Source organism: Ptychodera flava, chromosome 5 (assembly GCF_041260155.1).
Source record: "Ptychodera flava strain L36383 chromosome 5, AS_Pfla_20210202, whole genome shotgun sequence".
Taxonomy (NCBI): Eukaryota; Metazoa; Hemichordata; class Enteropneusta; family Ptychoderidae; genus Ptychodera; species Ptychodera flava.
In genome coordinates this window covers 34897748-34917865 of record NC_091932.1, presented here as the reverse complement: position 1 = coordinate 34917865, position 20118 = coordinate 34897748, and the positions used below count along the sequence as shown (strand labels likewise).

The 20118-nt window shown below is 37.4% G+C and overlaps 1 protein-coding gene and 1 long non-coding RNA gene across 3 annotated transcripts; both read right to left on the bottom strand.

Moving 5' to 3' along the window:
- Window positions 1-6875: 6875 nt before the first annotated feature.
- Window positions 6876-17369, bottom strand: LOC139133660 (polycystin-2-like protein 2). Its single transcript, XM_070700412.1, has 9 exons — window positions 17358-17369; window positions 16838-16977; window positions 15033-15304; window positions 12927-13010; window positions 12363-12472; window positions 11420-11529; window positions 10213-10417; window positions 8426-8603; window positions 6876-7350 (listed from the first exon to the last, which is right to left on the bottom strand). Exons 1-9 carry the CDS (start codon window positions 17367-17369, stop codon window positions 7265-7267), a joined length of 1197 nt encoding a protein of 398 aa, XP_070556513.1. The 3' UTR covers window positions 6876-7264.
- Window positions 17370-17508: 139 nt separating this feature from the next.
- On the bottom strand, window positions 17509-19779 carry LOC139133770 (uncharacterized). Of its 2 annotated transcripts, XR_011552638.1 has the most exons (5): window positions 19476-19779; window positions 19102-19136; window positions 18675-18766; window positions 18209-18338; window positions 17509-17587 (listed from the first exon to the last, which is right to left on the bottom strand). It is a non-coding gene; the product is annotated as an uncharacterized lncRNA (long non-coding RNA). The 2 variants fall into 2 exon arrangements; XR_011552637.1 differs by having other exon boundaries at window positions 19102-19779.
- Between the last annotated feature and the right edge of the window lie 339 nt (window positions 19780-20118).

Sequence of the window (20118 nt, the reverse complement as noted above, 5' to 3'; positions counted from 1 at the left end):
CTTTGCACGGATTGATTACCGTTTGAACAGACAAACATTATTTCTGATGATTTATATTTGCTTTGTCCAAAAACTCTTGGATGACATTTTGAACACTTGTTCATTCACGTTAGTGTTGTTGAAGTTATTCAGTGTTTACTTCTGACTCTTTTTACCTTTTCGCGGGGGGAGAATATCGTGACTGAGTGACTCTTTATATTCTCTATGCAATGTGTGCATTGACAATACATGTCGAGCTTGATGCAAAACGCGGATCCTGGAGCGGACCAATCACAGTTGAGTTAAATGGACCAATCAGGTTACATTACGTAGTCACTTTAGGACCAATCAGAGTGAAGCTGTAATCTTTGTAGCAATTTTCTCATGTTGTTTTGGCTACAATTTTTCCCGCCTTACGAGCACTGTAGTTTTAGAGATTCTAGCTACTTTGGGGAGTTCAGAGTACCAGTTCTGTTTGTCGTTTTTCTATGCAATAAAACCTCAAGTGTTTTATATGCTTTACTCCTACTGCCGGTGTCCGAGACTCGTGACTGCCATCAAAGAACCTGCTTCATCACTCCCCACAATCTAAGAGTTTGCAAGCCGTGGCTCGGATACAGTGGTTTGTGTAGCTTTTTGATAGCTCGGCCTCTTTGCTCAAAGTTTTCATCATGGCCCCCAGAGTTATGAATTATGGCCCACAGGCGCGTTCACTTACCAACACGATTATTTCGGATTGAATGGAGACTTTGGTCTATAGGGATGCGTTGCTAGGATTAATAAAGCTGACGTATTTTTCATGCCACTTGACAACGGTCTGTGCTTGTGGCATACATCCGTGCATGACAAGTCATGAGTGCAGTTGTGGTCTGCATTGCCGGCGTGGTTTTTCACTCTCTTGTTGAAAGTATACTTGACGTATAGCGACATAATAGATGATAGCGAATGATGATTGGTCAAACTTCTCAGACCTTCGCGACCTCTTCTCCAAAAGTGTAGCATCAAGTCAAACCAGACATTTTGTTGTAGACCAACGTTGCGTGCAATTAAGATCACAGGTCACCACAGCTGACACTGGCAAACTAGACATTAATAGTCTAAATATATGATATTATTTTCGTAATTATTTCCGTAGAAAGGAAGCTCAACCTAACTAGGTTTTAGTGATGTAAATGGTTCATAATTACGATTTATATTTTAATTATTACAAAGATAATATAATATTTTTAGACTATGAATAATGAATGTCTAGTTCGCCTGTGCAGCTGATTATGTGTTGTCATGTTTTTCCCATCTTTTATCATGGTCTGGACCACGCCACGAAATATGCAGTTTGCCACTTGAAATTCCCTGTCGTGTATGATATTTATCTTTCAGTGGTATGGGAAACCTGTAATGTGGCGATGAATTGATGCTCGAAAACCAGATAAGGATTTCCCGCACAATCACGGCCTGCCTTGTTCTCGAGCTGACGCATAAAATTCGCGAAGTAGCTCAGCGAGTTGATCGATCGGAATGTCGTCAAAATTCAACGGGTAGTGCTTGGAATCAAGCCATTCTTTAGAAGAATAAAAATAATAAAAACCAACAAAATATTCGTTTTGGTTTTTTTATTCTAGTGAATATGCTATGCTACTAGTTAACTTGTTGTGAACAGCTGATTAATTTGAACATGACTGTAAACATCGGCAGTCATAACTCAGTGTCTCCTCGCAGTAACTAGATGTACGTATTTTCCACTCATTTTCGTCGGCGACGAATCGGAAAAAATAAAGATATTCATCAGGCCAGAGAAAAAAATCTTGTTCATGGGATTTTATAGACCAAGGTCCAGGAGCGGCCAGCGAAAATATTTTAATTTTTTTTTTAGGCCAAAGGTAACCGCGGTCCCTCTGACTTTTTTGCCGGGATGCAGACAAGGCAAAATAATCTTTTCCCCTTTTAGGCTAACCAGAAATATCTCAGACAAGATACACTGATACTTGTTATTAAAATTCAACCCTACAAAAATAGCATAGGGAATTATATATACAGTCGGTGTTTGCACAACATAACCTGAGTATTTCAACATGCTCTCAGAATAAAACTGGTATGCAAAGCAAATCACTGAAATCCAACAATTCAGTATTGTCCTTCAATATCCTCCTGCCAGAACCTAGCATCTGAGTTTTTTTCAATTTACTTTGGCCCCAATGTCTTGCCCTCTTTACCGCTGTCCCGACACATTTCACACAGTGATCAAACAGGGTTGTATTGTGATCTGAGTGAAGTATATAGTCATCGTTCAGAAAGTTCTCTTGTCCTTCATAACAGAAACAGCAAGCTTCAGATGATACTGTTGTTGCACTGTAGTTGTTTCCATTGGGTACACGCCACAGCTTGGCTATCACGTCGAATGCCTGCGATCAAATTAATACTCAGGGTGTACTAACCTTGACAAAACGAAGAAATTTCAGCGAAAAGTTGACCAAGTTTGTGTCGTGATTTGCGAAATTCAGACGTCGCACAAACGTGTTGACCGAGCTCAGTGCAGACACGTCGGATGTCTCATTCTGAATCCCACATACCCTCGAAAACTTGACGAAGAGTAGGGCGCCTCCAGCGGCGGTACTAAAATATTTGCGATGCAGAAGTATGAATTTCCGAAATAAAAAAATCCAAATCGGGCAAAGTAGAATCGGCGATTCCGATGAACAATTTATTTTTTTCTTTCTGGCCTTACCTCTCAATAATCGTACTCCCCATTTGGTTTGTTGTATTTCTGGCATTTTCCGGCGCACTGAGTTCTGTTTCACTGACATCAACGAAGCGAGGCATTGTTGTAAACAACTTAGTACCGAGTGCTGCATACCGCAGCGTATCGCAAGGGAGCCGAGCGCGAGCCAGTTAGAGCAGACGATAAGTGCATCCGGGAGGACTCACTAATTTTGATAAATCGTGCAGAAACGCGTTATATCGATATTGTACACCATTATCAGGATGTATTGTTTAATTTATTGCATGTTTACTCCCTAATTTCCCTTTTTTTAAATGCCCACGCCTTTATTCGTTTGAAAACCAAAACCCTGTATTGTTATGCTCGCTGAGGGGCCACAATGCTGGATAATCCGATACATTATCAATAATAATAAGGGAGTATGACGTCACAAAATTCACTGGTATTGACAGAACTATATTATAGTGAATATTACTTTCTTATACTGAATTCTCATAGAGAAAACAGAAAAAGGATCAGGAATTTGTCAAGCTTTTCATACGAACTGCAGGTTTTACAATGATTAGTACACTTTGCAAAACAGACTTTAAATTTGCAAACATCGAGATATCTCTGACATATATGACTGATATATTAAAGTAACGTCCAAAAATATCAAACATCCAGATATCTCTGATATATATGTCTCATATATTGAGGCTACGCGCCCGAAGGACGCGATAAAAATATATGTCTGATATACCAAAGTTACGCAAAAACTGCAACTGAGCGATGCAATTCGTGGCAGGTACGAGTCCATGTTGAAATTCATAAACACACTGACCCCCCCCCCCCCCCCCCCCCCCCCCCCCCCCCCCCGTTGACCATTTCAAAAACATTGTGACCCACCCCATCGCCAAAGTCAGGGTAATCCCCCACGAATAAACAGTCACAGGCCGAAAACACTGACGCATCCCTAACAACCGACATAAGACTTGTATGGTTGAGTATCCTGTTACGTTCAAATTTCGACTACAACCAATCCAAGATAGAGATTCTGTGGTGAACAGAACATTTATTATCAATCGACCATTCATGCAGACGTTACATTTCTGTGCTAAGTCCTGCCTGACTTTGTTCAACATCTGTGCCAGGCACAAAAAGAACTAAAGTTAATTGAGGAAAGCCTGTAAAGACAACGACTATTTACTACACTGAAGTACTAATAGAAAACAATCTCGTTAGGGAGGGTTCAGTTATTATGGCCGGGAGTGGGCCGGCAAATTCTTCCTGCGCGTCAGTCAAAATAAGTGACACCCCAAAAATTAATGACCCCCTTTTAAAATGACGAAAATTAATGACACCCTCCCCCCCCCCCCACACACACACACATTGCTTGAGTAAAGCTGCACACACCAACACCTTGGGGGGGTCGATAGAGTAAAAAAATGATTCTCAGATTTTTCAAATGACCCACTTACAAACTCACAAGTTGTTAATGTTCAAATTTCCCCTTCTGACTTGCTATAATTTTGAAATTAGCCCTCAAAGGGATTGGACAGAAATTACAGGTGGATTGCAATATTTTTGCACAAGCCTGTGTGTACAAAATTTTGATATTTGGATTTAATCGACAATCAGCTGTTGATAATGTTGATTCATTATACAGTTTTAGTCTATGAGAAACTATGTAAGACATTTTCAATACAAAACTATATCTATACATTTATAGATATTTGATAATTGACATAAATGTACTTAATTGGAATAGGGTTGTTACAACTGGTATGTGGACAAAAAATTTGACTTTAGAATTTCACCAAAATGTTTATCCAGTATATATTGTGAATAACCTTTTTCCAAAGAAAAACTTGCTATACTCGTGCATATTCACGGTTGAATTATTAACATAATTGTACTTGATTAGAATATGATGGTTAAAGGTTCATATTATGTGATAATGTGTACAAGAAATCTGATTTTGGAATTGTACTGAAAATGTTCATCCACTATACATGGAAACTATGAATTTTTATCCAATACAAATATAGGTAAATCGGTGTATTTATGTGCTCTCTATTATTAATATTAATGTACTTGATTAGATCAGGGTGGTAACAAATGGATGTGTTCGCCAGAAATTGGATTTTGGAATTTCACCGAAATGTAGATTCACTGTACATGGGAGTCTATGAGAAACTATGAATATTTTTTTTCAAATACAAAACTATCTAAATCTGTGTATTTATAGACGTTTGATAATTCATTTTATAGTATTTAGTTAGACAAGAGTGGTTAAAGGTTTAAATGTGTGCAAGAAATTTGATTTTGAAATTTGACCCGAATGTTGATTCACTATACATTGAAGTCTATGAGAAAACTATGAATATTTTTTGTTACAATGCTAAAGTAAATGAATTTGTGCTTTTATAGGTGTTTGATAACTGATACAAATATACTTGATTCAAAAAGGGTAAATGAAAGTTCAGATGTTGACAACAATTATATTATTTGAATTTCATCTAAAAGTATAATTTCAGTTATCATGGTACTAGTAGTCTATAGGTAACTGTTAAATAATTTCCCTGACAAAACTTGCTATATCTGTAATATGTAAGTAATAGGAATTGTTCTTTGCTCTCAGTGACCTCGATTTACAATAAGACGAGCTCCAGAGATGCCAAGTCAAGATGTTCATGACATGACATGGGAGTCAATTCTACCTTTTTTCATATTGACAATTAAATGACTTCGGAGAATGAAATCATGCACTGAATCATTCTATCTCCGAGAATATTTATGAACACTGAAACTGCTTTTTGAAGGGACGGATTTATGAAAATGAAGTGAACCTCCCTCCCCCTGAGCTGTTTGAAAAATACATAACCCCCCCCCCCCCTTGCAGTTTTGAAATTTAAGGTGACCCCCCTGATTTTGCCGGCCCACCCCCGGCCGTAATAACTGAACACTCCCTTAGGCCGTGTTATAAAACATCGCGTGGTTCCGGTTACCCCACCTACCGTACCTTTCACCAGCCCACGAAAGCATTTGAAAGGCATACTGTTAACATTAATGCAGACGTGAAAAAAAATCATGGTAACAAAAAAAACCACGTTAAATTTGGCATAAAATACAAATCCGCTGGAATTTCATTAAGATTTATTCATTGCTGCACGTTACTAGCAGGCAACAGTGCAGCCTGCGATGTCCACAACATGTAGTCAATTGGATTCGGCAAACATGAGAACTTTCAAACAAATTTCAGAGAAGCGTTATCCAGATTTTCCTTTTCGTACAACCCAGTATGTTTGTATTAAATGCGTTCACGATGTTGCTGGGGTGTGTCCGGAAGTGCTGCAAATTAAGGTAGCATTTAGTAATTACAGGGAGGTGGGGTGCGCAACTATATGAAGGCCAGATGTGGCCGATATGGTGCTTCACCCAAAAATATCAAATCATAGTCTATCGATGCAAACTATTAATAATTTTCAAACACAAAACAAGCTATATCAGTATAGATATGTGTGTGTGTGTGTGTGTGATAATATATGTAAATGTGTTTTGCTTGAAGTGGGAAGTAAAAAGTTGTCGTGTGTACAAGTCATTTGGTTTTTGGATTTCATCGAAAATGCTGATTCACCATAAGAATTATGAACAACTTATTTCCAATGCAAAATTAGCATCATCTCTGCATTTACAGCCGTTTGATAACTGATAAAAATGTACTTACTTAGAATAGGATGGTTACAAGTGCATATTTGTACAAGACATTGGATTTCTCCGCAAATGTCGATCCACAATACATTGCAGTCTATAAGAAAACTATGAACATTGTTTTGAACATAAAACTAGCAACATCTGTACATTTATAGACTTTTGATAATTGACATTAATGTTCTTGATTAGACTAGGGTGGTTCAAGAGCATATGTGTACAAGAAATTTGAATTTGGAATTTCAGCGATACAAATTTCACTATGCATTATATTGTTTTACCGTAACTTAATCTGGTGTTTTACAAGTGTTTGACAATTTATACAAATGTTCTTGATCAGGATAGGGTATTTGAAAGTGCAGCTGTGAACAACAAGTATGATATTGGGATTTCAATCAAAAATATAAATTCACTTTTCATGGTAACCTAGGGGTAAGGTTAAAAAGTATTCCTTGCAATGGAATTAATACACTATTGATATGGGAAGGTCTCACAGTTTTGCGCATGGAAATTGGGGAAAGTAACTTTTTCCGCGCTTTTGAATGGTCACTATTTTTCGTGAAAAATACCGCCCTCTCCTGTCCAGTCACTTAATGAAAAATCAGTACCCTTTCAAATCACTGAGTCCTCTAAAATGTTAGCAGATGACACTACATTTCAGCGTTTCGGTGACAGTAACCATTATAAATGGGTTTACATTTTATGCACATCCATTGATTATTAAATCCTGAAAAACAGGAGTTCGATGTTTAAAGATGGGTTTTATGAAAAGTGTTATCAATACCGTTTAATTTTTGGTGAGTTCGATGGCAGAAATTTCACTGTTTTTTATCACGAATTTACACTTGATTTTATTTTAAGTGACTGCCCCAAGTGTTATTCATTAATGCCACGTCGTTGATGGAAGGTACCTCTACCAGCGCGAACGTGGACTGACTTGGTGGATCGGAAACGACCTGGACCTGGAGTAAAGAAGAAACAGACAATCAATCAAAGACAGGACATAAATTGCAATAAGGTGGCTTGCTGGTAAGAAAGAATGAAATCAGGATTGTTCTGAAACTTTGTACAGATGTCAAGCTTGGATAGATATGTTAAATAGTAAAATAAAAAAATATGGTCCCTATGCAAATTTTGGAGATATGGCGCCCTCTATGTTGTCCCGCGAAAACATTTAGCTGAAATTGGTTAAAATGTTGTATTATTCGATTAACTAGTGTTATTGAATAATAAAACTGAAGTAAAGTAAAAACAATTTGACAGATTTTATACAACACAAGTCCCCGTATTGTAATATATTAGTTTTGTGGTCTACTTTTGAAAATATCAGAAAATATAGCAACATTTCCATGAATAGTGCTTATAAAAAGCAAAGTTTGGCCAAATTTTGATATTTTCATTACAAATGTAATGATCTGAAATCTACGTTTTCTTTAAACTCTCGTAAATTAAGCCCAACAATATATAGATTTCGAATCAAACGAAAAAAATGGGGGTCACCGCACAATTTTTTAACATATTGGCATTTTTAATACAAAAAATTCTACACTGAAGCGCTCTCTAGCGACAGATCCCTGTTTAGTTTGATATATTCGAAACTTGTTTAATAGGTATTAAATAAAGTTTAGTTCACTTAAATAATGCAAATAATTCAACATTTATCACACTTAAAACGGACCTGTTACACAGAGTTTGCTATCTTCGTGTGAACTGTTCGGACAAACCAGATTTGAAAGTCGCACCGCAAATTAATTGTATGCTACATCGCGACAAAAAGACCACTTCCGGAAAGAACGCTCGCAGAAAGAACGTTCGTACGCGTGCGCAGATACGATGCGCAGGACGAATATTCGCGTTACCCGCAAGCTACGTTAATTGATATCGTTCGATCTATTTATTGTCTAATGACAAGATGGCACTGACTCGTTGATGTCTTAGGAGAGGGGAATAAAAAGAAAGAAAGACAACGGAAAGAGACAGTGGCAGAGAGAGAGAGAGAGAGAGAGAGAGAGAGAGAGAGAGAGAGAGAGAGTATACCTCTCAGTATGTCCAAAATTTCGTGAATACTAGCCATCGCTTTCTCGTTTTGTGCCTTAAGAGAGTTTAACTCGTGATTGATGCGATGTATTTCGTGCAATTGCTGCTCATATTTTTGCTCTTCTCCACTGTTCAATCCCTTTTTGTTGATTGTATCCACCAGAGCGGCCATTTGATCCTTGATGAAAAAAACACCGAAAAATGAGAAAGGTATCATTTAAAACCATAGGCGGCTTCTTCTCATCATAACACTGACACCTGACAAGAACGTGCATTGTTTCATTTAGCAGACTAAAAAAGTCAGTGAGTTAATAGTCGCGCCAGCGGCTCGTCTGGTTCCCTGCCCCCTTTTCGTGAGTGTAGCGCAGCCAGCGGTAGAAAGGGGCAGGGAACCAGACTAGCCAGCGGCCTACTATGCATGCGCAGATTCATAACATACTATGCGAGTAACCGGAAGTGCACCCGACAACCGTTTTTAAGGGGGTATATTTACATCAAAGATTGGAGGGGTTGGTTCAATTTTGCGAAGGTTTGTATGAGCCTATGACAAAAAATAACAGAATTGACAAAAATGTATAAAACAGAATACGAGCATGGCTTTATTCTCTCTGAACGGGTGATAACAGCAGATAAGAGCATTTTGTACACAAAAATGAAATCCTTAAGTTGACCAAGAGAGATAAGCGTCATGCCATGTTCGCACCATAACTTTTATGACACCTTGAAAATACCTCAAATGTTTGGAAATATGGTGTTTTACGAAGTGTTGCAAGTTTGTAATTACATACTTTAAACAAAAAAATTGATTTTTGGATTTCACTGATATGTTGATTCACTGTACATACTGTAGTCTATGAGAAACTATGAACAATGTTTTTCCAATATAAAACTAGCTAAATCTGTGTATTAATAGACACTTGATCATGATATTAATTTACTTGATTAGACTAAGGTGGATACAAGTGCATGTCTGTGCAAGAAATTTGATTTTGGAATTTCACCAAAATGTTGATTCACTATATACGTTGTAGTCTACGAGGAAACTATGAATAATTTTTTACAATACAAAATTAGCTAAACCTGTGCTTTTATTGATAATAGACAATTGATATAAATATACGGGATGAGAATAGGGTGTTTGAAACAGCAGATGTGAACATCAAATATTGGTATTTCACCCGTCATTATTTGACAAGTACATTCAAAAAGGACTCTTTGAAAGTTCATAGGTCAAATGAGAAATTACATGTCAATTAAAATATTAACCATACGGAATGTGACATCTTGGTTAGGGTCCTGTTTTTCTGGAGGAAAATCGGGGAGGGTGTTTTTTTCTTGCAAACACTTTTGAAGGTTCACTGTTGTTCACCCAAGGGCCTTTGGGTGAAAAGTTTTAATGTATTAAATCAGATGAATTTATTTGGGGGTCACATTTTACAATTAATGAATTGGGGTTAAAGTTCAGGGGTCACCTTTTGCATTTCATTTGTAGCTTAAGTTCCAACGACCCCCTCCCTGTAAAAAAGCGAATGCTCCCTGACTAATATTTATTTCACGCAGTATATATGACCTCACTGACATTGGAGTATGCAGCAATCACATTAAAGGTAGGGCAGTTTAAAAAAACAGAAATTGCATTATTTATTAAACTAAAATTACAACGTAGTCTTTTGTTTCTGACAGTACTCGATCCTTTCAGGGTCACCCTTCTTTCAAAGTTATAGTTCCGAAAACATAATGCATACGCACTTGGTCGTTTCTTTAAAGTTTACTAATAGATATTTCACCTTTATTTGAAAGGTAACCTTCCTGACATCGTTGTCTTTTCCCTCCAGGGCCATGTCGTCGTCATAGTACTCTACCATCGGTGCACACTTTGTCTGTACGTGTTTATAGTAAGCCAGCTTCTTCTCATCAGAGAGGTTGTCCTCTAAAGACAAAATAATCGCGGCTCTTTCCATCAGAGCATTGGAACTTGCATTATCGTGGATCCTATGAGATAAGAAATGGCAACATCGTTTCTGTAACATTCATCTCTGCAATTATAATGACAATCAATATATGAGCGTTATGGGCCATCGTAGTACCGCTGAAATGCCAGGCCTGGCAACAGAAATACTCGTATCACTAACATCATGCCTCCATTTTTTATCGAGTTTGAAATCGTATGCGTTTTATTTCTCAAAAGTTGAGCGTTGGTAATTTCAAAAATCGATCGCTTTTAGAACAGCCATCGCGATTACTTAGAAATCTCCATGACTAACAAGATATATGCTACCATGTTTTATGAATGTACAGAGTGAAGGAAAGAGGTGTACACGGTACACAATCTGTCATGTAAACATCAAAGCATTCAGCGTCTTTCAGTACAACTGCGTATATCGATATTCCTCAGTCTAAAGTCTGGTAGAGGTTTTACTCCGCGGTTAAGATGCTTCTTACGTCCTGAGAATGTGACATACAAGGTAGTACACGGAGTTATACTTTACAATGTAGTGAAATTGTGCCAACTGGTTTGTAAAGACAACAAATCCTTTTCTTTCACCGAATAAATCGGAGTTTCTGTTAACATGGCACATTGTAGTTTTCATAGATAAGAAGTCAGGTCAACATTGTTAATGGAAGAATGCGCCTCGGAGACTGATATTCTGACTCCTTAACTTGTAAAAATACTGTTTTAGTCTACCACTTGTGGACGCTCGTTTTGTTGGAAGCTCATGGAGTGGCTAAATGTTTCACCGTCTCTTAGTTCTTTGAAGATCGATATTTCGATTTTGGTGGCTTAATAAAAAAATTGGCCATTTGTGTGTATATTTCTTCGCGGTGACCCTTGACTTTTATTCTTAATTTTGAAAGGGAATTATCTAAATTTCAAACAATAGTTCACAGAGTGTAGTACCTCTAACTTACCAAACGAATGTGTTTCTTAGGAGAGTACCATAAAGCTTAGAGAATTAAGATTTGACTGGAGATGGCATCCTTAGCTTACCTAACAATGTCTCGCTGAGCATAGCAATGAAGAGGTTAAGCAAAACAATAGCAGAGATTGCCAGGTAGGTACCAACCAGGATATCACACATAACAGGGTTTTCTTCTTTTAGTCCCTACGGTACAAATAACAGGTGCAGGTACTCTAGTAGTTTAACGGCAGAATTAACACTCATTTTTGAGTAACCTGAAAAAGTTAACTCTGGGAGGGGTTAAAATTATCAATCAAATTAATTCTGTGTGTCCTGTCATAGACATACCAAAAGATTGACACAATTAATGATAACTTCACGCGACCAAAGGTAAAATAAATTAACAGGTTTATAAGGTGTAATTGTGACTTTGTGTGCAGCAAAAATATTTTAAAGTCAATTGTCAATGAGTCAGCTCATGCAATTTTTAATAAAGAGTTATTTTGTGATATTAACACGACTGGAACTAATCGGGCATAATTGGATGGTGAAGCAATGTCGATTTCATTCCCATGTAAGCTTATCTGATTTCTTTTTTACATTAGACACTTGTTTCTATAAGTAATTTGTAATATTGCAACATTCAACTATTGGGCACCTAACATTTTTGAGAAATTTGAAAAATATGAAAATCCAATTATCCCAAATTAGTTCCAATCGTGTTTATTGCAACTACATTTCAACGAATATTAAATTTTAAAGAAAAATACATTATTTGACGAACGAATTTTATGTGATTTTTATGGATTTTGAAATGGTTTAAGGTGTCATTTCGGCAAAACAAAAGTAACATGAAATCCTGACAAAATAGATGATCGATGTAGTGGTACTCCGAAAATTACCTACAAGTTTGTTTCAATCTTAACTTCATCAATGGCCCGTTTTGGCTCTGTAATTGTCGTTCGAATGATGTGTGTTACAGTGAACAATGCAAAAGTTACAGAGCGCAACTGGTCAACTGTTGGAGTTTTACTCACGTCATAGTTGTATTCATCGACAAGGGTCATTCTGAACAAACTAAAGAGCGTCTCCGAGACAGTCTCGAACTCTTCTACGTCACCACCGAACATCATCCAGAATGAACAGGCTGAAATTATGAATTATGTAACTATTAAACCAACCACTTAATTATTATGGAGACAGGTTAGTCGACAACAGCGAATGTAGTGATATTATGATTCATGTACTACTTGCAAACTCAAGTTTCCTGGTTTTGAAGGTGCAATTGAAAATGTTAACTCTTTTTAACAACTATAAAACGTAGATTTCAAAATCTGAGTGGCCCTTCAAATATCGCAGGGTAGATTAGGTTTACATGGTAATAATAAATTGAATTATGTATTTCCAACTGTGAACCGTACTCTGTCCGGGACACTGATTGTCTCAAGTCGACTCTGGAAATAAAATTTTAAGGCAATTTTCAAGAGTAAAGTTTAACTTAAAGAGTGGTTTTACGCTTGCTTAATGAGAAATCAAATACGTATGAATATCCAGCCTGTGAGGCAAGTTTACCACGTGACTAGAAAGTGTTGTATACTTACTGTAAGGTAAGTAGACGATGAAATAAAGGAAGCAGAATCTCGCAACATCGCCAAGGATATTGTGACACATAACAATGAAAGGACCTATAAGGAACAAGACAGCCGTAAAAGTTCACCACGTATGCAATATTCGCGGAAAGTAAATCATACCTCATCAACTGTTACCTGGAAGGATATTTCATGATGTATAATTATGTGGTTCATGAGCCCAGAAAGATATATACTATTTTTACTAATAGCAAATTTCATTACATTACAAACAACTCACGAAGTAGATATTTCACCGTCATGGTCCGAAAGATTTCAGTGCAATAAAAAAAACCAACTTCCGTCACCAAATAAAGTATTACTCATTGACAATTTGTCTCTAGTTTCAAACTTTTGTGTATGCGGTTATTTCATTATTTAAAACAGTGACCTTTGTTTTCTTTGCTGCATTAAACAGTTCTTATAAAATCTAAAACCCATGGTTGACAGTGATTGTCTGGTGCACATAGGAACGACAAAGAGATGCCTAGGAATATTTTTAAAAGACTGCATAGATTAATCATAACATTTGTCAGGTTTAAGCAACCTCTATCGGCGACCTTATACTGCCATAATGCATCGTGGACGATTGACACCGTGCCATGGAAAACTTTCGGAAGAATTTAAATGAAATTGAAGAGTTCTATTTGGTGACAGGTTGATTCCCTACCAAACTTCTGATTTTTCAACAGTGCCAAATAAGGAAACTGTAGTATTCAACCGGCCATATGCTTAGAATCTTTAGGACCTTAATTCATGACACTTTTAGTTGTATAAATCTTATGTGAATCGCTTTAATTTGAACTTGCCCGTCCTGCATCCTGAATTTTACAACAATAAACCAAGCAAAATAACGATTTCCGAACACAAGGGGGGAAACCTAATATCATCTAGAAATCTGTACCTACTGTTCAAGTTTAAAGAGGCACTCCCACTTTGTAACATTTTAAAAACACATTTTTTTAATGCCAACGGTCGATATTTGACTTAGCGACTGCACGCGGATCGAGAGATATCGATAAAAACATGTCATTTTCAGATCCCGAAGTTTTACGATCGTTCTAATTTTGACTCGATATCCCCGAAGGTTTGTTGTTGTGCTGACTGACGATATTCTAGGGAGTCTACAATAAGTTCGAACGACGCAATTAATTTACTTCCCACTGCAAAGACTTTATATACAGCATTATGCCTTTACCTCAGGTAAGTTATTAAAAACTTCTCCTTAGTTTTTGTTGTTTTCATTATTCTAAATCGGTTGTATTATATTTCTAACCAATACCACGTAAACGTCAGTTTTTACATGTCAAATATTAGCCGCCTCCGATGACTACATTTTGTCGTCTGCCACACAGTACGCCGCGCGCGTGGCATGCGTCTATGCATATCACGCGGCGGCCGCTATGTATCAACCGCACGTATCTGTGCTAGTCACATTTGCCAATTCTGGTGGAATCATTTGCCAATTCTGGTGGAATCAGCAAAAATTGTTTTTCGTTTATACGCCAAGTCAGTAAGACTCAGCTTTCTCCCACAGGCCATGACCGATCACCGACGCCAGTGGTATACTGTGGCGTACAGCAGCGTCAGCGTAGACTCGTACTCCATAGCTTAGTTGACAATGGCCCCAGTGCCGAACGTTCGATGTTCGGAAGCTGAATTTACGTGGGCCACCGGAATTCAAATTTTTACTCTTTTGAAGACATGTTTTTATCGATATCTTGCGCTCCGCGCGCAGTTGCCTCGTCAAATATCGACCGTTGGCATTAAAAACATGTGCTTTAAAAATGTTACCAAGTGTGAGTGCCACTTTAAAGGGAAACGATGGAAATTTTATTCATTTTGTAGGTGAAACAAAAATATACGTGATTTCCTTAACCCGACCCACCTCACTTTACACCCCTGATCCTAAAAGCATTGTTGTAAAAAAAGAACTCGTGGAATTTACATGTTTTGTGTTCTTTATAATTTTAGGCAAAAGATTAAACCAACAAAGTCTAAACCATTCCACGCATTTTTCAAAAGCATTATTGTAGGAAAATCACATATTTTTGACCTTCCATAAGACTGAACACTCACCCAGTGACGTGAATGCCCTCGCAGATTTCAAAAGTCTAACCCACACAAAGATTATTGTTATGGCAAAAAGTCGAATGTGGATTTTGGCAGCCCAGCTCTCCAGTTCACTCTCATCCCCAAAGATTCCTATTCCAGTCGTCTCAACGGCGGGCGACGTGGCATTGGTGTTGTCTTCTGGCCAACAGAGTTCATCAGATACGATGAAGATGTCAATGACATGGAAGATAACACAATTTATCAGGAGGATATAGACACACCAGTCACAAATATTCCTGCAATGCAACGCAGAACAGAATGGTGAACTGGTCACGTTCCAAGGTAAGATAACACCAGGTAAATTTAATTTGTTGGTAACATTTACAAAATGAGTTTAGATCCTGCAGATGTTTGGCTCTGCTATTTCATCATAGCCACAAGGGTCATAGTCACCAATTGTGGCATTCAACATCATAGCCACGCAGGCTCTTGAAGTCAAATAAAACATTGACAATTGGCCGTTAACAGCAAGGTTTTACAGGCTACTATGGAACTAAAGGCAGTTCCCGAATCTTTTCACCTGCAAACATTCTACTTAAATCGTTCAGGATTTAGATGATAAGACACCGATCTTTTCAAGTGCCAACACATTTTCAAGTTCCAAAAACAAACTTGAATTCGAATTTATTTTTCCCAATGAATGAATCATCTAATGCATGAGTTTATCAATATTGATAATAGTTTACACAAATGAGTTTGTTTCAGTATGCCAATCAAGCGAATGGTCATTACCGATACAATATTCATTGGCCTAAAATTGTGCGTTAAGAATGAATTGATAGACAGCTAGCCATTTTAAACTACTTTAATTTTCATTCTCAATCAATATGCTTTTCAAATATGTGAACAGCCCGGATCAAAAACAAGATGCCTTGAAAATTGGATAGATAGCTGGGCAGCAGACGCTCTGAATGTTATACGCAAGAACTATTGATTTCGATGGGTTTGTGTTGCATTAATCCATGGAAGTAAGTGGAAACCATGAGGGTATACCTGTTCAATATATCATAGCGCTCGAGTTGTCGCATGGAATGAGATGAAATCGAGGGGTGCCTCAGAAATTCAGATGTTAAACCTGATACCAGATTGAATGCACGGCTGGACGCCTTAGTGCTGCTTGTGTCTCAATGATTCAATATATGTAATTCTGTTTCTAAAGAGCAAATTTCAATGTGACAATTTCTTAATACTTTGTTCCCTTTCATGAAAACCTACTTTATGTATGCTTGTTAAGAACATCTTTGATCGCATCACATTGCTGATTGTTTCAAATATACCCAGTTTTAGTGAGTGTGTGATGTATAGTATCTCAGGAATATTCCTCAACAATTTATACAAAGGATGTTGATTTCATGTTTTGACTGAAGTAAAATAATTCAAGTAAGGACACTTAAACAGTGAACAGAGCAAAACAGAAAGGTCACTAACTCTGATAATATTTTGTTCAGATTTACTGTAAGTAACTGCTAAAGTATTGTCGCTTGTCTTCGGTCACTCTACAATTTTTACAGTGACCGTGGTCTGTTAAAGCACAAAACCAGTCGAATAAATTTGCATTTATAAGGGAATTTGCTGACGGGATAAGGTCTCTCAAAACGACAACTTTCTTTTCAAAGAGAGTATTCAAGCCGATGCCAACCAGGCGAAAACAACGCTTTATAATTCGCTCTTCAGGGAAATTTGCCCAAGTGTAAACGATCATGAATCAATAGAATCCTATACATTTGACTGAGTTCCGACAGAATGTCTCAAATAGCTTGTTTTCTAACCAGTAATTATGGAAGTATGATGATTTCACACTTTCAACTTCTTCTTTTTCTCTTTCAAGCCATTCTTTTTCAAGTGGCCATCTTGGATGACAATCCTTGAAATCGTCTTCGATGAGATTGAGTTTCCAATCTTTCCAAGCCTAGGTCATGAAATGACAAATTATCAGTTCAAGAATTATATATTAATACTTCTTTGGGGAAGACATGCTTCTCAAGTTGTATTCTTAAAAATAGAGTATACGGGCAATTTAGCACTTAGTATGGATGATGTAAGAGTACGGGGAGCGGTGATCTGAATACAATAAATGGGTTCAAGAAAATTAGACATACCCTGTTCCAATAAGCCAGTAATACAAATCAGACTAATATGCGAACTACAGAACATAAAATGTATTTAACAAAAACAATATATCACTCTAAATTTGTGCCATTGCTATCTCTTGTCTAGTTAGTTGACAGGTCTATCTATCTATCTATCTATCTATCTATCTATCTATCTATCATCTATCTATCTATCCACCCATCCATCCATCCATCCATCCATCCATCTAACTATCTATCTATCTATCTATCTATCTATCTATCTATCTATCTATCTATCTATCTATCTATCTATCTATCTATCTATCTATCTATCTATCTATCTATCTATCTATGTTGTCTTGTACTTACGTCCACTTTGTGCTTAGAATTAGCAAAGTCAAGAAGTTCTTGAACAATTAAATAAAGAGTGAAGGAAATGGCCACAATCTGCAAAGAGAAGACCAACACATCTTATTTGCAACAAGGATCGTCCAATGAAGTTTACTTGAGGTCGGTTTGATGGTTAATTGATATGTACGACGTTATGCGTGACTCTCTTTTAAAACTTTCGAGGAAGAAGAATGGAACAGAATGGGAAAGTGAATAATATTTTTATGTATAAATGTTGCCAACTTTCTCAGAGCACGCAAAGCACGCAGAGCACACATATATCACAATATCTTCCGCAAGCTAGAATCCCTTTTTTCTCCTGCAACCGCACCATGTGATTTATCACATCACAGTCCATTGTTGTTGTTTTTTGACACGCCTTCATGATATCTTCTGGTCAGTAGCTGTTGCGTGCATTTTTGTGAACAATATTCAACTTGTTGTTTGAAGTTAAGTACAAAGAATTTCTAAGGAAGCTGAATAAAGAGTTTTTGTAACACGCAGGATTACCGTTCAGAGAATTTGGCTCATCAAGCTTCAATGAGGACACGTGGAACTCCCAGTTGGGACCACTTTTTCACGAGCTTGCTCTATGCATAACCTACACCTATTGATAATTTGCTTCTAATGAATATCGTAACCTATTATTCGCTTCTAATGAGTACCGTAAGCTATTACCCAAAGAATAATTCTCCAAATATCTCCTGGAATGTAGTAACATGCTCTGGCATCGGGTTTTATCACAGCAAGTGCCGACCACAGTAGAATGTAAACGATATCCAACAGAAACTCGGTCAGGGCAGCCCGTCTATATTAAAACAAGACAAAGTAACGGAAGACTTATGGCACAGCAATTGTAATGGTCACATAAGCTGCCTTACATCTAGCCTTACTACGTAATCTTGTGAAGAAGACTTTTGGAGGATAAAGTAAACAATCCCAGCATAATAAATGACAAAGATTTTCTATTTCACGGTCAGAACGGTGATTTTGATGATGATGATGATGATGATGATGCCTTTGTTGTTGTTGTTGATGATGATGATGATGATGATGATGATGATGATGATGAACACGATTTGTACAGAACATTCTTCAATGATGAAAATACGCAGTCACATCAAAGCAAAGTATGGCAACACACCTTCCGAACACAATCCACATGACTTCAAGCAGTCTCCGGATAACCTCATGTTCTATATTCTCATGTAGTCGAAAATGGACGATTATCTGCAGCTATAACATAAGAAAAATCACATATTAATGACAGAAGTCTTGATGGAGAGAGAAATTTCAAATTATCGACATACAGGTGGCTCATTGCCATGAGGCGAAAGTAAATGAGATTATTACAATGTACATTTGGTTGATTGTAAGTGGAGTTAAGCACGCATAGGGTTTTAAACGTCGATTTGGCAACTGCGAGCAATGGAAACAGACAAAGTTTCCTCCACTGTATCTAGTTTTCAGGCCCTTTAAACACTCGACGTTGAGTAATATGCAAAGACATCAAGCATAGAAAAAAAGGGGGATACCATCGACAGAAGCGGAAAGGTAGTCTGTACTCTTACCGGCGTGCGCGTACAACTGTTCAACCTTCCTTTATCTGTAAGAAAAGAAAAATGATGGGAGAATGCTTATCATGAACATTATGCACTATTGTCTTCTCATTATTATTGTTATTAATATGAGCAAACAGAACTAAATGAATATTCGCTCATCGTTTTCAGCTCGCACAGCGTACACGCCATTTGGCAAATCTTCCCATTCTTCCAATACTGATCTAACATGTAAGTACATTACCGTTTGTACGTAAAATTTCTAATTTTAGTTGGCATCTGAAATACAAGGCCGACACACAATAGTCCAGTCAGACTCCGAGTACACAATTATCATGATACAACATATTTCGTAGCTTAAAATTCGCTGAAAATTACCAACTCACCGTTTTCATCTGGTTTTGGAACATCGTCTCCCTTAAAATTTCAAAGGAAAGACAGGTATACCAAGAAAATCATTTCGTGCACATCCTTCAAAAGAAAGCTCCTGTTGAAATTGCAGTTGCCAACATAATTTCCGTTCGAGTTCCTACCCATGAGACATATATTGAAAACAATTTGCCCTTAGATTCCAGACCCTAAGGGTGAATGAGGCGTTTCTGAGAGTTCGTGGTCATTGCAAGAAAGCAAAACACGCGAATAATATTATAATAAGATGGCTGCGGTCGGAGCAGCAGCTTTGGCCACTATAACTTCGACTTTTTCTCTTAGAATATTATTACATGCCTCGATGTGAGTGCAAATCAGTGCACTGATTTGAATAGGAACATCCGGGGAGTTAGCGGGCCGGTGAACAATGCACTGACCGTTTTTCATGGTTACCCGGTGCAGTGAAGCCCTTCGACGTTTTCGACGTCAAAGTAGACGCTTATCGCTAGATGTGAAATATCCATGCGCGCACTAATATTTTGATGTTCGTTAAAATCTGTTTGATGCTGGTCTATAATGGTAAATTGTTTGAAAATGCACTGCATGTAACTAAATGTCATATAGCATTAACTGTGAAGAGGCATGTGATAAAAATATTAT

Bases quoted from the DNA above. Each gene is read 5' to 3' on its own strand.
- LOC139133660 (XM_070700412.1), bottom strand. The intron at 15,305-16,837 runs GTTAGAAAACAA...GTTGCATTGCAG, and splicing joins TCATACTTCCATAATTACTG to GAATATTTGTGACTGGTGTG. The intron at 7,351-8,425 runs GTATACTCTCTC...TCTTTACTCCAG, and splicing joins AATTTTGGACATACTGAGAG to GTCCAGGTCGTTTCCGATCC.